Below are 17500 nucleotides of genomic sequence, written 5' to 3'. Positions count from 1 at the left end.
TAATAATAATAATAATAATAATAACAATAATATCTTCTATTTGCTAGAAGGGCTGAAAATGTTGGGGACAGGACGAAAGGGAAATTCAATAGTAATAATAATAATAATCACATGTTTAATTAATATGGATTCTTTCCCAGATAAATTTATTTTTATTTACCTATTTCTTCATTTTTTTTTTTGCTGTAAATAATTTTCAAAGTATTTTCATAATCAATCACTCAATCACACACACACACGCACACACATGCATGCACACACACACATACATAAACTATAAGTGAAAAATACATAAAAAAATGTTATGATTATTGTATAAATTATTTCCCTGACAAAATGGCTTCATCAAGTTTTAAACTGATGAGCAACATACATGAAACTATTGAATACCATTCAATAATTTTTGTAGAAATATTAATGATTCGTCCCCCCTTTCACTTTTTTTTATTTATATATCCATTTTTGTTTTGCCAATCATCAATCTTCTGTAACTGGCCTCACTGTACTGCCTCTCCCCCTTGCCATCTCTACTCTGCTTTGCCCAGCCCAGTCCATCCCAGCCCAGTCCGGTCTGGTCTCTTGCCCCATCCCTTTAATGGGACCCAGAATGTAGTAGATCCGCTGTTAACGTGAACCTGTCTACTAAGTGTAACATAAGAACCTCTCTGCCCAGGCTGCCCGGCGAAGGCTAGAGGAGGAAGAGAAGAAAAAGAAGGGCAAACGAAAGGGTTTGGGTGGCCTGTCTCCAGAGAAGAAGAAACTACTCAAGGTACTGCCATATATCTGTTCAGCCCCTCTGGCTGCTGCAGACACACTATGTTGTTTTCACTGTATTTTGTTCTGGTCACACTGTTTCCTGTTTACTCTCATCAAAAGCAAGCAGCATGTGTTGTTGTTGTTCTCTCTCTCTCTCTCTCTCTCTTTTTTTTCTAAATATTTAAATATTTCCATTCATTCTCTGCATGACTGAATGATGTTGGATCTTTTCCCTCTGCTTCATGACTCTTGTAGGTTCGGGGGTTGGCACGGAAGGACTGATGCCTTGTGTTTGTGTATAATAAACACACATACATACGTACATACATACATATATACATACATTCTCTGTCTCTATCACTCAATCACATGCAGACACACACACACATATACACATGTACACATACACTCACTCTCTAATGGTGAATGTTGTAGAGGAAAGCTCAGCTCCCAGGAAATTGAGTCAAGGGACTTATCTCTGTTCCTAGTGGAAGTAATTTCACTTCACTGAAGTTACTATTACTGTTGAGAAAATCTTGAACCACAAACCATCCCTCCCCTCTTCCTCCCCATCTCTCTCAAACCCAATAATATTAACCATTCATTGATGAATACTTTTATAAAACTTCAAAGAATATAAATTTATTAATACATCATGCTACGCAATCGTTTCTCAATCATTTTTTTTTATCTATAGCCTCTTTGTTCTTGTTTTACTCAGAATGACCCCTCACAGCTATTCCCTGTCTAAATGACCTTATTATATTTTTTAAACCAGATATTACTCAGAATTTTATAAGACAATTCTTAAAATATTTTTGGCCAAGTAGAAGTATGTCCAATCTATTGCACATAAATTGTAACCCCTAAGGGTCATATGGACTCTGGATGAGAACTACTGTCTACACACATACACACACCTGTCTGTTTAGTACTCTCCTCAATGTTGGCAACACTGTGTAGAAAAAATCCTGTTAACATTTATGTATTTATAGATATGTTAATGGAGATGTTTGGTGTGTCTTCATTATAGTTTTCCAGTTTGATTTTTATTTTTATATAAAATTCATAATGAAGGAGAATGCAAATGATCGACTCATTAATATGCAAAACAGAACTATTATTTGATCTATTCAATTTAAATATTAAATTTCTCTACCATGATTAAAAAGGTGGGGGAAATCACTTGGGTTGATGTTCGAATGTTAGAACAACATGCTCTGCAGTAGGGATGGTATGGTCGCAGTTAACAAACCAATTTAGTCAGAGAAGATTAATGTAAGCAAACATTTGGCAAACATGGGTTTCTCCTGTTGTATTAAACTGGATCTCTTTTAATCTTAAGTCACCTCAAATAGGGTTGCACAACTTGTGCCAAATCAACAACGAACTTCCAGTCCCACAACATAAAACCAGATTACCCTCCTTTGTTTTTTCATAATCCTACGAAATCTGATTGCTTTATAGATATAAGTAAAACTAGAATATATATATATATATAATTACATGCAAGAAAAGCTACATTGTGATAGGCAAAGTTTACTGCAGTATTCATCCAGAGAAAGTATCTCCTATGGGCACACTGTGTCTGAAAACATTACATATATATCTGTGGGAGATGGAATGGCAAATGAGAAAATTAGATGCATTTCTGCCTCGTCAGGTATTATCAGTTACATGTATTCATTGCCAGCATGCTTAGATGAAATCCACCACCACAGATATATATGAAACATAATGCAAGGCAGTCTTATCTATTCCAACAAAAAGTTCTGAGTTATGTTAACAAAAATATTGAATGAGAAATAAAAGTTAACAAAAGAAAATTTTCAAGACTGTCTGGTGTCCAATCATTAGGCATTTTGAAATACTTCAACTAATATTTTGATTTTTGGTGACAAAAATATGAGCTCTGAATGGATATTCAAGATAGAATTTATATGTAACTATTTTTTTCTGCAATACAAAGATCACAACCTTGGTTATCTTTATTATAAGGTTTAGTGTATTCTAGTATCTTCCAAATAATTTTATAGTTTCTGATATTGCTCCCTTAAGCAAAATAAATAACTACTTGTTTTAACTATAGCAGACCCATTCCATAAACCAACCTAAGATGTCTGGGTGACAAAATGGGTCCAACTTTATTGTTGGGTGATCAGTGATAGGAAGGATATCCAACAACAACAACAAGAAGAAAATTTTCTATTCCTCTGAATATAGAAAAAAAAAACTAAGAATTGAATATATAAAACAGTAAAAATACCTTTTGAAAATAAAATATAATTTAAAAAAATTCTAATCAGAAACATTAATTTTTTACTCAGATCTTTGAAACTTAGAATCCAGATTTGAACAAAATATAAAAGACATCTTCATCTAGTGTCTATAGAATGTTCCTAAATTGGTTAATTAAATCTAAAACGGTGGGTTTTAGAATTTTCTACAATTGGCAAAAGAACGCAGATGGAAATGGTCAGTACTAATGCTTACATTAACTGCATGAATGAAGATCAATACAATTCTTTTCTTCTTTCCTTCCTCCTTCAAATTGAGGATGCAAACACTTATAAAACCTACACCAGTCTATGGTTGCTGTACCTGCTAGAAATAGCAGCCAAATCTCACTCAAGTCAAACTATATTACCTTAAAAAAAAAGAGCGAAAGGATGCATTACAAAAAAGATATTAGGGAGAGGAATGTTGAAGGCTTGCATGCCTTTCCTGATGGGTTTGCATAATCAGTGTTGATCTGGGATCAAATAATATCAACAATAGTAACACACTTGCTGGCCTCCTCAACAAATGTGGGCCAGAGGTTTTTTGTTAGTAAGGAAGGTTTGTATTGAACTTACCAAAAACACACACACACACACACACACACACACACACATGTATGTACATGCACATATTTATAAGCCATATTTTGAGAGTTAAAGTATGAAATGGCTTGTCTGGTGTATTTGCATATATTTCTCTTCATATCATCATAGCAAGACATTCTTTCTCAACTTTATGAATCAGATTTCATTCTTAGAAATCTGAAGTAGATTATAAACGCTGAGATTTTTTATATGAATAAATATTAAATGGAATATATTTGTATTTGTGTGTATGTGATGATGAGAACTATGATGATGTCTATGTGTGTATATGCGAGTGCATATGTATGTATAGGTGTGTGTGTGTGTATGATCCATGAGTTTAGTTATCAAAGAGTTTTAAGTGATAAAAAATATATTTTGTCAGACTAAGGATTATGGATAAAATATTTTATTCACTTTCAGACTTATCTTTGAGCTCTTTATTCTAAGTGGCCAGACATAGCTTCCTTTGAACTTGTCAACTTTTGAAATGTGTGTGTGTCTGTGTGTATACATATGTGTATATATATATCTATATATACATATATATGTGTGGGTGTTTATAAATATGTGTTCATATATTTATGTGTGTGTGTATACGTTTGGGTGTGTATGCATGTATGTGTGCTATTTCACAGACACTTTTTAAACCATCTCATCTCCTTGGAATCTTAGCCATTGATTCTCTCTGTCTCTATCCAGAAGGTTTTTTTTTTTACTTCCAATGAACCAATAAACTCAACGGTCACACCACACCTACATACACGCCATGCTGAATCAAGCATATGCTGTCCGTTTCTCTGCTTACAAAAAAGATGTACTGAGGTAAAACTCGTAGTGTGTGTATGTGTGTGAGTCTGAGGATATATAGAGCAATATTGAAACAATATTCTAATTTCTATGTGTATATGTGTGTGTGTCTGTGTGTGTAACAGAAATGATGCTTTGTTGAGGTGTTAGTTGTTGGTTTTGCCATGCAAGTCTGACTGAAAAAAACATTTTTAATGTTAGTGGAAGACTCCCCCTTAACTATTGTCTCTGCCACCCTTTCACCCCCACGAAGCAATCTACACATTTCTGCCATTATGCTAGCTACTCATTTACGATATTGGCTTTTGGTAAATTCACACAATATCTAGTTGCCTCACCTAAGTTACCAAAGGATTTTGGAAGAATTCTTCAATTTTTATTAAGGGAGAGGTTAGCTTCCAAGGGAAGTAACTTTAATGGACACCATCTTTTTCTACACTTTACTTTGGCGTATGAATGTGGGAGAGAAAGGGAGAGATAGTATATACTTTTGGATATATATATATATATATATAATGTATATATATTAGTTTGTTTTTTTTCTTCATTTGTTTTATGTCTGTTTTTCCATGCTAGCATGGGTAGGCAAATACATAGCTGAGGTGTAGTTTTACAGCTGGCTTTTAGCCCCATCATTGAAATGTAGGTAACAAAACCAATATCACATTGTGATCATGAAAAAAAGTTTTGTATATTTATACTGTTGTGCTGACAGATTGTATTTGTAATTATGAGTTTGTTGGTTGTATTAATTTCTTTTTCTGAAGACCTTAGCTTTTCCAGATTGTCTCTTAGGCATTTACCAAGTGCACCAATTCTTACTGGTATAAATGTGAAATTATAATCTGGATATAGAAGCTAAAAATTTCAAAGCTGTTGTCCATAGTTATTTTCAAAGAGAAAATTTTCAAACAGCTATTCACATCAGCAGAGCACCTAATCTCTATGATGGCACATAACTTTTTCGTGTCTGTCCCAAATAACAATGTCTGGCCAATTATGTTTGCACTTGATGAAAATACATTTCTGTAATGTTTTGCTTACAAACTGTATTTGTAATGCATGTGTTGGCTGGTTGATTGCAAGTGTGCCTGAATGTTCATATTCTACATTGTAACCACTTGAGCAAACCAGCAGTGGCATTGATATTTGTTAATATTATGAGTGCTTGCTCTGTGCTTTCAAAATCCTTTGGAAAACGAATAAAATTCTCTACTTGAAGACAAGTAAAGGTTGATGACAGGTAGTGCATCCAGCTGAAAAGTCTTGCCTCAAAGTAACTCACAATTTAACATTTCCTAGCATGGAATAAAACAGACTTAAAATGAACAAAGGCACAAATTGAGGTGGGGAATGCTTCACATTCCATATATTTCATCTTTTCAATCACCTTCACCAAAAAATATTTCATTATCAACATTTTAACATTTTACGGCTACAAATGTGGGACTACAAATATTTCAACATTCAAAATATTGCTTGTAATTAATAAAATTCACTTTTTCTTAGTCCTCTTACTCTCTCACTCATTTGTCCTCTCTCTCTCTCTCTCTCTCTCTCTCTCTCTCTCTCTCTCTCTCTCTCTCTCTCTCTCTCTCTTCCTCTCTCTTTCTCCATCTTGACTTGGAGGCTCTTCATTTAGCAGATGCATGACAACATTAATTTGGCAACTTTACTTCTGCCCAGTCTGTCTTCATCATCTTCATTCTCATCGTATATATTATTATTGTTATTATTATTCTTACTTTTCAAGTCATTATTATTATTATTCTTACTTTTCAAGTCATTATTATTATTATTATTGCTTTATTATTATTATTATTATTATTATTATTATTATTATTATTATTATTATTATTATTATTATTCACTATTATTAACATTTCATCCATTTCTCTTTTTTTATCCCAATTATGTACTATTAATTATATTTCATATTTTCTATTTATTTATTTATTTCGCTGCCATTCAATTTCTGACTCTTTCTTTATTTCCTTTATTTATTATTTTTTTCTTCCCTACTTAATTCTGCTATTGCACAGTATTTCTTCATGTAACCACAGATAAACACATTGTCTTCGATTCACATTTGGAATGCTTACTTATCAAGCTGTTATGTTTAGCATGAGGTTTTTTTTATCGGATTTTTAGATTCTTGAATCTTGAGGAAACCAGACTATATGATTTCTTCACATATTCATGTTTTACCATAATTTAACATGGCACCATTACTTTCCTTACATGGTTAAACCATTATTATTATTGTTATGGCAGCAAACTAGCAGAATTGTTACTGCAATGGACAAAATGCTTCATGGCATTTCTTCAGGCTCTCTATATTTTGAGTTCAAATCCTGCTGAGGTCGACTTTGCCTTTCATCCTTCTAGGGTTGATAAAATAAGTACCAGCTGAGAACTGGGGTCAACGTAATCAACAAGCCTTCCCCCTCAAAATTTCAGGCCTTGTGCCTGTAATAGAAAGGATTATTATTATTATTATTAAGGTGAAGAGCTGGCAGAATTATTCTTTTCTGTTCTAGGCACAAGGCCTGAAATTTTTGGTGGAAGGCGGCCATAGATTGACCCCAGTATGCAACTGGTACTTAATTTATTGACCCCGAAAGAATGAAAGGCAAAGTCAGCCTCCACGGAATTTGAACTCAGAACTTAAAGACAGATGAAATACCGCTAAGCATTTCGCCCACCATGTTAACGCTTCTGCCAGCTCGACGCCTTGAGCTGGCAGAATTATTACCGTGCCAGACAAAATGCTTTGCAGCATTTTTCCAATGTTTTATGTCCTGAGTTCAAATGCTATCAAAATCGATTTTGTCTTTGATCTTTTCGAAGTCAATAAAATAAGTACCAGTCATTTACTGGGGTTAATGTAATTGACTAACTTCCTCTCCTCAAAATTGCTGGCCTTGTGTCAAATTTTAAAGCAATTATTATTTTTATTATTATCATTATTATTTATCATAAGGGTAGTGGTGTTGCAAAAACAGTAGAGAGCGAGACTAAATACCTTGTGATATTTAATTATCTCCTTTTACAATCTAAATTCAAATGCCATAGGGGTAAAATTTCTGTCATCTCACCTCTTCTTTGTCCCCTGTCCTTCTGGGGTCGATAAAATAAGGTATTCTATCAACAGGAGAAATAATGATCAATATCATAATTGTCAAATGCCTTTGCAAGGTAAAACTCCTAGGAAAACAGTTACTCTGTACATATACACTAAGAATTTTCTCTCTTGGTAACTAAACAATGAACACTTGGTGAAGAACAAAAAAAAAAAAAAATAGAAAGAAAAAAGAAAAGAAAAAAGAAAAAAACCATTCCAAGAATTTTTTTCAGACTTTAATTATTTTCCTCTATAAGAAATGGTCTCACTTGATAAAATATTTAATTAATATTTAATTATGTGATGCTGATGATTTCTAAAAAGAATGAAGTGGTGCTATACATGATTATCTAAGACAAGAAATTTTATGAACTACAAAATAAAAAAACGACAAAAAAAAAATCAAATAAGTATATTCTGTGCATTTCCTATGCATATTTCTTTACTCCTAAATTTTAAAATCAAATTTCTAATCCTGCCAAATATTATGAAGAAGTAGATACACCCCTTTGTACTAACTGTCTGTTAGAAAATTCCACATATTATTCTTGTTATGTGGTACAATAGTTAAAAGCAGAGCAACGTACTAAATTCTTGATCCACAGATATTGCTTTGTGTCCATAGCAAGACCCTTAACCCTGCTTATTTGTGCCTTAATAAATGTACATAATAGTAGTAGTAGTAATAATAATAATAATAATAATAATAATAATAATAATAATTATTATTATTATTATTATTATTATTATTATTATTATTATTATTATTATTATTGTCATCTTCATTTAAATCTTCATGAATTGAAATTATAAAACTGCTTGCTTCAGATAATTGCTAAATTAAACGACCACATGTAGTAGTTTCATGCTCGTCACTGTTAGTGCTGTTACATGTAGGAAAAGAAAAGCATTTAGCTTTGTGGTTGGAGTATTTGGCCCACAGTGATAAGATCTTGAGTTCAATTCTTGTGCACTGTGCCCTTGAGTAAGGCATTTCATTTTATTTCACGTTACTCCAATCTGCTGATCCAGATGAGTGTTGAAGCAGCTCTGTCTTCCTCCACTTGTCATATCCTGGTTGTTCTGAGAGAGTGCTCATGACTACATAAGACATCCATAACAAATAGCCAAAGAATAAGTCTGTTACCGAGTCATACTCGCTTGCAAGTGACGGCTATGTTGTTTGTTGTTTTGGTTCTTACATGTAGAAGATAGTTTCAATTGGATTAATTAATTGTAGTGATTGCTCTGTGTTTAATTAGATCATGTAGTTATGTAGAAAAAGCACTTATTGTCTTTTTCCCCTCCTTTTCTTTCCTATATAACATTCTATGAAGGCAGAGGTGAACATGTAAGGCAATGTAAAGCAATGTAAAGTTACTAAGCAGACACAAGAACAATAAACAACTGAATTTGATCCAGAACTTGAAATTACAATAAAAACTGTTATCACTCCTGAGTGTTTCGAGACATGATTTAAAGAGACCCAATACAAACTTGTGATCACTTGTTAGCTGACCTTTCTCCGAAAGTCAACACCACATATATGTTGTAAACTGCTTTGTGATTGGTCAACTCGATTAGCCAAGTTCTTGTCATAAACAATCTGCAGATGCTGGTGTGTAGGACTAAATACTACCAAAGGCTTGTGAAGAAGGGGTGCAAGGAGTGCAGGTGCATCCCCTAAAGCTTGTTTTGGGGAAATTGAAAACGTTTTGAACATGGGAAACTTCATCACCAAAACAAACAAGCGTAAAAATATTTTGGAACCGATTTGAAATGTTACTTTACTGTTTCGTGGAAAAAAGTGAAGGTCAAATAAACACTGCATGTGTTTATTGGCAAAAGATGACCATCCCCAAGTATAACAATATCTGTTTCACCACACTCGATTTCACATCAAGAATCTTACAAAATAACACATAAATGTTATTGATTCTGACACACATAAATAGTTAACGATTTAGTCTTCATCTGAAAGATTACAGTCATATTTGTGTGTGTGTAAAATAGTTAATAATTCACCACTGCATTACATAAGTAATGAATTATTAATTAGTAACACTGTGAACTATTAACTGTTTAGTAACACACACAAGATTAGTAAGTCTTTCGTTCGGCAGTAGTGTTCCTACCATATGCTTATTCTTCAGTATACTAATATATCAACTTTATCATCATCTGTCACTCCATCCGTTTAAACATGGCTGTAAGCAAAAGCTCAGCTTTCTTTTACTTTTCTTAATGTACAAATTGCAAGCTCCCCCTCACCTCTCTCTCTCATTCTCTGACCAACATTCTTTCAATTCTGATGAGCCCCAGAATTCAGTTTTGTCCCCAACATTCTTCCTCTTCTGCATCAACAATCTACTTATTGACCCCGACCAACACTATTTCTTTCTGTGTAAATGATATTGTTCTCCATCTGTCTTGTACTTCATCCATCTTATACAGAATTCATCAGGGGTGTGTCGAGCCAGCCAGCTCTGACCAATGAATTCACCATGCCTCTCACAAATGCTGACCACATCCGATGGTCGGCTGCAGGCAAGGTTGTAATGGATACCTGCTTGCTCCTCATCCACCACTACCCTTTCACATCAAATTTCCCCCACCCACATGCAACCTAGACACTGTGCTGCAAACCTGCCCTGATTCTATAAGCAGAGATCTTGTAAACCTCTTCTGATGGTGCCATGCCAACTCTGTCTCCTTTAAGAGGATAATGACACAAACATTGTACATATTGAGAATATCCTGTTACATAGTATCTGCTGTTGCATTCACAGACATTGTTGATAACACCCCAAAAAAGTTCCAGTCAACAGTTTGGCTTAAAGTCAGTTATCAATGCAACCCAATCCAACCTCTGACTCACTGATATCATCCCCCTTGGAACAAGATTTCAGATTTATGGGGTAAAAGTGGAAAATGAAACTGTATGATGTTTGTTGGTTAAATTTAAATAAAGTGAAGTTTGCAATTGAGAGTCCAAACTGGATTGCAGACAAGACTCATTTGACTCAAGTTACTGGACGCTTTGACTCTTCTCTATTACAACCACTTTCAACACACAAAAACATAAAAAAGTAGAATTAATGATTGCTTAATATATTTTGGGCTGTTTATTCATATATGTATTGTACATCATTCCATTCCCTGTTCTGTTTGTGTGTTGGATGTTCTTACATTTGCTATCTGTGTGTTCTTCTTCCCACATTAAATAACAAATTTTTTGCGTGTCCTGAACTTTTCCTTTTCCTGAAGTGGCTTTCCCATCCTTTATACTTCATTCAGATTCATTTTTAACCCTCATCAATTGCAAGTAATAATTTTAATGACCAAAAGGTACAAAATTTCTGTTTTGTCTTCCCGCTGTATTGTCTTGTCTTCTGCCATTTGTATCATTTTATTTATGTCTTGCATAATCGATCCGTTCCTTGCTTGCTGCTTTAGTTTCACTGGTGCATGAGTGTTTGTCTTTTGTTTGTAATAGCCTTCTCATGAAGCCCGTGCTGCAGGAGAGAAAATGACAAAATTAACTGATGTCAGTCAGTTAGACTTAGATGACACTGATGAGGAGACAAGGAAGAAAATAATACTTTCACAACGTATAGTTCTTTTACCTGACAAACTCGAAGAGCTAAGTAAAGGTACTGTGATCTCAACTGAATACCAAATTCCTATTGGTTCTGATCGACATACATGTATGATTCCATAAATGTATAAATAATATTAATTTTTATGAAGGTAATTCTAAATTGAATGAGATACAGCAAACTATTGACGAACCTCAAATTTCTTAATGCAAATAGTTTTATTATGGATATTTAGCCCCATCATAATCTTCATCGTTATCATCATTATTATTGTTGTTGTGGGAGGCACTTAAATATACAGGAAACTTCTCACTAAGACTGAGTTTGTAATCCAAATTCTACCCACAATGCAATGTTAACTACTTTGGGGTCCCTTACTTAATAGTCTTAGAAAATGAATAATTATCAGAATTTCCTATTCTACTCAACTGTAATATATCTCAAAATATTGAAAGATAATGATTTAAGTTTATTTAAGAAACTATCACCAACATCGTTATTATTATTATTATTATTATTATTATTATTATTATTATTATTATTATTATTATTATTATTGTGAACTGGAAGAATCGTTAGTGTGTTGGACAGAATGCTTAGTGGCATTTCTACCAAAGTTGAATTTGACCTCCATTATTTCAGGGTCAATAAGTACAAGTTGAGCACTGAGGTCCAATGACTTACATCCTCCTACAAAAATGACTTGCTTTGTGCCGAAATTTGAAACCACTGTCATTATTATTATTATTATTATTAGTAGTAGTAGTAGTAGTAGCAATAGTAGTATTAGTATTATGAAGAGATCAACTATCAAAGCATGGGAAAACAAGAAGAACTGATGTTTAAAGGCACAAAAGCTAACCAAATAAAACATTTGAGTTGAGATAATCTTTCCAGTCCCTCATAAAACTCCTTTGTTGTCTTTATAAGCAAAGCTTTACTCATCTCTGATTGCTTAAGCTTCATACCTGTTCAGTTATTCAAGATCTCGTCACCCTTGCCAGTCTTGTTGTTTTTGTTCCTGTACAAGGTGATGCCTAATATGTTCTTGGTCAACTGGATCCATGACTAATTTTTGTTTTTCACTTTCAACTACTGAACCTCACTTGCGTAACATACCCTGCAAAGAGTTATGGATATAACAAATTACCATTTCTCTCAAAATTCTTCTACAAGAAGTCATTGAATTTGTTGTTCTTGTGTTGAAGATGGTGGAAATTTCCAATATGGTTTCGATATCGAACAAAAACCATTTTTACATACTAAGAACTTGTATCAAACCAATCATCGTATGAGGATTATAACAACAACAACAATGATAATAATAATAATGATTTCAAATTCTGGCACAAGGCCAGCAGTTTTAGGGGAGCAAGTTGATTATATCCACCCTGAAAGGGTGAAAGGCAAAGTTTACTGCGTTGGGATTTGAACTCAGAATGTAAAGATCCAAGATAAATGCTGCTGAACGTTTTGTCCAATAGGCTGACAATTCTGCCACCTCATTGCCTTAATAATAATAATAATAATAATAATAATAATAATAATAATAATAATAATAATAATAATAATAATAATAATAATAATAATAATAATAATAATAATAATAATATTTGAGGAGGCTATTTGATGTTATACATTGAACCAATTTCTGTGTATTGGTGGCATTTATTTTATTGACCCCTGCAAAGAATTACTAATTATGCTCAACTAAAGGCGGTGCTCCAGCATGGCCATAGTCAAATGACTGAAACAGATAAATGTATGCACCAATATTAATTGGTGCATATTTTGTCACCTTTGGTGATTGAAAAGCAAAGTTGACTGCACCTGGAACTGAACTCAGAAAAACAGGATTGCACCAAACCGGGGTGGGTCGGGTGGAAGGGTAATTATAATTGGCTCCCTTTTTTTTGAATTGTAACAACTTCACCACTTTTGTTTACCCTCCTGCTACATTTAATTGTTCTGATGACGACGACGATGATGATGATGATGATGATGGTGGTACCATTATTATTGTAAAAACCTAAAACAAACCTCTGGCATTTAAAAAAAAAAAATTTCTTCTTCTATGTGGTCCCATTTTGACCCCTCTGGTGTTCCTTCACCAATATTCTTATATTTGATATGGCCATGGTATGCAGAATGTGTAAAAAAATCATATCCACATATTCTTCATTTTCTGCATGTTGCATGTTATAAAAAAAACAACTTTACCTATTTTTACTTTTATTTATTTTTTAATTTTTAATCTATTTCAAACATTTCATAAATTCATTGATTCTTAATATTTTTTATAATAATAATGATAATAACAATTATCATTATTATTATTATTATTATTGTTACTATTGTTGTTGTTGTTAATAATATTTAATATCATTTTCATATATTGATGTATTTTTGTATATATTTTCCAGCATTAATTCTCATAAATTAAAAACAAAAAAAACCATAACACACTTCCAACTGGGCAAGTTCCTAGTTAGTAATATAGATTTGATATCGTTTTCAGTATTGTATCATTGAGTATTTTTGTATTATTCAATTTAATCTCATATATATAACATAAATATTAAATATATAATATAAGTGTGTTTATATATGCATATAAGTATATATACACATATACATAAATATAAATATATGTATGCATATTTATACACATTGTTTATATTATATATATTATTTGTATTATATATACGTGATCTTATATATGTGTATATATATATATATATATATAGTTTAATTGCACATTTTTGTTTTCAATATTTAATGTTTATGTTGTGTTATTTGTTTTTCCATTAAAGTTATTTTCTGCTCAGATTAAACAAGTCTCACCACTCCTCTTCTATACCATTAAATCTAATACAAACCATTAGCTTTATTGTTTGTGATGGTGGTACACTCAGATATTGTTATTTGTTATTTATTACGATATTTGCTTGATTTACTGTAAACAATGAGAATCAGTGGCTAATGAGTTTTCAAAGAGCTATTAATTAGAAGCCTTCTTCATAACCATTGCAGCCTTGCCACTCTCTGTTAGTAAGAGACCTCTTCTTTAATGATGAGTTCCAACGACTGTAAGTTAGAGAGATAAACTCTTGTCCACTTCTCTTTGCAAGCTCTTGGGGACCTCATTGAATACATAATTTGCTTGAGAAAGACTTTTATTTGTTTCTAACACACACACATATGATAGGCTTCTTTCAGTTTCCATCTACCAAATCCACTCACAAGGCTGCTGTAGAAGACACTTGCCCAAGGTACCACACAGTAGGACTGAACCTGGAACCAGGTCTTTGGGAAACAAACTTCTTACCACACAGCCACATCTACGCCTATATAGCCAATGTCCTGTTATTAAAGGCTCTTAGTAAACTAATGTATTTAACCCTTCAGCATTCAGATTACTCTGCCAAATGCACATTTTGAATCAATCCTGAATTATCTCACAGTTTTGAAATTTCAATAATGTGAATGTTTATTTTTTAGAATAACATTGTAGGGTAGGTGTGAGAGGCTGGATCTGACCAGTTTGAACATAAAACAAGTAGAATATTTGGGCCAGATATGCTAAAGGGTTAAATGCTAAAGGGTTAAAAACCTTTCAAGGAAATGATTGGGATATTTTAAAACAAAGCATTGGCTTCTATTGTAAGGCTCGTTCATGTAAATGCCACATGGAGGGCCTACTATGAGGGTCAATTATGGAGTACTGTGAGTGATTGCATATTGATGGTAGCTATATGAGAGAGTTACAGGAGATTAAGGGGTGGGGGTCGTTTGAACAAGTGTATCTGTGTAGTCAGCAGTGACAGCGAGGTCTTTATTGTATAGAAGAGTGTTGAAGGCTTTACCAAATGGTGAGGTTCACAAAACTTGATGAGATGTTGGAGACATAACTGCTGATACAAAACAAGTCACTGCAGCGAGGGAGTTTGATGGAGTTTAACAAAGTTTGACAAAATTGTGTAAGGAGATAATCTGCAGAGTGTCAAAGGTCACCTGTTTAGTTATCTTTGATGTGTAAAAAGATGAAGCATCCTTTTTGCTGTGAAGGCCAATCAACATAAAACTAGCAAAGATGTAACCAGTTGAATTAAATACCAAGATGGGTGTTAGCTGGGTTAGTAATCAGATTGTCCGATAAGAGATGAGACTGTGACTCAGGGAAAATATCAAGCTTAACAAAGAAAGAGTTAATATTTCAATTCTCCTTTTAATAATGTATATCTTATATTTCGTTATAGCTCTAAATATGTGGCCATTATTTTGAAGTTTTAGTTATTTCTTATAATTTAAAGACTTCATGTTATAACAATGAATTTCAGTAAATGTTAGGCCGAAACTTGGTTTTGTGTCTTAGATGGAACCAATTCCCTCGCATCATTAATACTTTCTCCCTAGGAAAGTCATTAACGCACATCACAATCCTCTACAAATTTCAGGTTTCGTGTTATCTTTTCAGATTTCTATTCTCAGAAATCATGTTATTAATGTTTATTTGGTTTTTTTCCCTCTAAATATTGCTGTTCCTTGTTTGATCAATGTCTGACCTTTGTTACAAACTCTTGATTTTGTTTCTATCATCATATGAAGATCGTTGTTGCTATGTCTGTTTCTAGAAACTTATTATGCAAAAGGCTGCTGAAGACTTGAAAAATGAAGCTAAACGGAAAGCTGAAGAAAAAGAACGCTTCATTTGCGAGAGGGTTGAGCCATTGATTACCGAGGGTCTAAATGAAGGTAGGCGTTGCCTGCTGTGTGCTGTGCATGCCGATATGTGCATACCTCTTCCCTGCAGGATGGTGCCATACCATGTGTGTGTTTTTACTTAGAAAAACTTTCAGCAAACTGGATTGAAATGTTTATTTTTCTCCTCTTTCTATAATCCTTATCTTGCTATAATTCCCTCCCTTTATTTCCATCTCCAGTCTTTGTATTTATCTTAAACCAATCCCATGTCTTTATATTTAATCTATTTTTTCTCTTCCCATCGTCTCCTGGAATGCAGTCCTTGTTCAAAGACTCTTATAAAATCTCTTTTCCCTTTTACAAAAATTTAATTTTTTTCCTTCCTTGATCCAAGTCAAAACTTTCTTTACATTGTGTGTCATTAAACAAAAGAAAAAAAAAAAGAATTATACAACTTAAAAAATGGAAAGATGGAGCTAATATGGCTAAGAGTGAACTTAATCTTAGCCCTGTCAGTATTTGCTTTGCCTTGACTTGGTTTTATTTAACTTGCCCCCTTTTTTTAATGTCAACAATGAGCCCAAATCATTGATGCATGTCCTGGTGAAAATCTCTCCCTCCTCCCCATTCCGTATATATTTGTCTTTTTCTCTCTTTTTGTCTTTCTATCCATTGGTCTCTCTCTCTCTCTCTCTCTCTCCCCACTTCTTTTCCTCTAAAAATTTCACATTCCTAATTTTACTCTCTTATTCCACTTCCCCAACTCTTACATTTCCCCCCACTCCTGAATGTCTTTTGTTTTTCAGATGTAACTGCATGTATAGATGACAACTTTTGTTATTCTATCCCATCTTGGGTCAGAGGTAAAAAAAAAAAAAAACTTGCTAAAGCATCTCCATGGCTATCTCTTAAAAATGCTCTTTCTGTTATGCTGTTCTTGAAATCAGTTCATCATCAACAAAACCATCTGGTATTGTCTTTATGCTGGGTTTTACCTCAGGGCAGGTCCAGCTCTTTCAAATTATTCTGGTCATTGTTTTGTGGGAGTGTCTTCCTTGACCACACTTCCATTTTCTTAATGACATCCAAGTCAACAAAAGTCCATTCTATCATTTGAGAGTGCAGTACAGCTAATACTTCATATCTACAACTTATTCAACTGCATAGTAGTTTGTATGTCTTTCTGTGCAAGTTTACTTCTGTAATCTTATATTACCATAAAATACATCAAGGAATTTATTGAAGAATATGGACAGAGTCTTCAACGTAGTGTAAGCCTCCATTCATCTGACTTTGGTAAACTGACTTTACAATATTGTCTTTACTCTGTCTTTGATTCATAACAAATTATAGTCAGAACATGAAAGACATGATTTGAAAGAGTATGTAATGTATAATTATACGTGCTTACTAAATTCACCAACACATGTGTATAAACACATATGTATGTGTGTATATGTACATATGTATATATATATACCTCAAAGCTGCACACCTGATCATATTTATGTAATTATTTATAAAATAATTTATGTAATAGTATGACAAGGAAAACTCAGCAACTAACAGTTGTTACCATTGCACAGAAACAATTGTTGTGATTTGTGATTAAAGCCTGTTCATTCCGTCTTCTTGCTTCTATC

At 33.3% G+C, this 17500-nt stretch overlaps 1 protein-coding gene across 2 annotated transcripts in view; it reads left to right on the top strand.

Annotated features, from left to right (window-relative positions):
* The window catches only part of LOC128248317 (troponin I-like), a 59071-nt gene that overhangs the window by 35784 nt on the left and 5787 nt on the right, over window positions 1-17500 (top strand). The window contains exons 3-4 of one of the 2 annotated variants that reach the window (XM_052969181.1): window positions 674-769; window positions 15788-15908. In XM_052969181.1, the coding sequence (XP_052825141.1) occupies window positions 674-769; window positions 15788-15908 (217 nt within the window). The remainder of the gene's footprint in view (window positions 1-673; window positions 770-15787; window positions 15909-17500) is intronic. The other variant, XM_052969182.1, reaches the window with a different exon arrangement.

The sequence above is a fragment of the Octopus bimaculoides genome, chromosome 7 (genome assembly GCF_001194135.2).
Source record: "Octopus bimaculoides isolate UCB-OBI-ISO-001 chromosome 7, ASM119413v2, whole genome shotgun sequence".
Lineage (NCBI taxonomy): Eukaryota > Metazoa > Mollusca > Cephalopoda > Octopoda > Octopodidae > Octopus > Octopus bimaculoides.
Note: the sequence above shows the minus strand (reverse complement) of the source record. Positions and strands in the feature narration are given on the sequence as shown.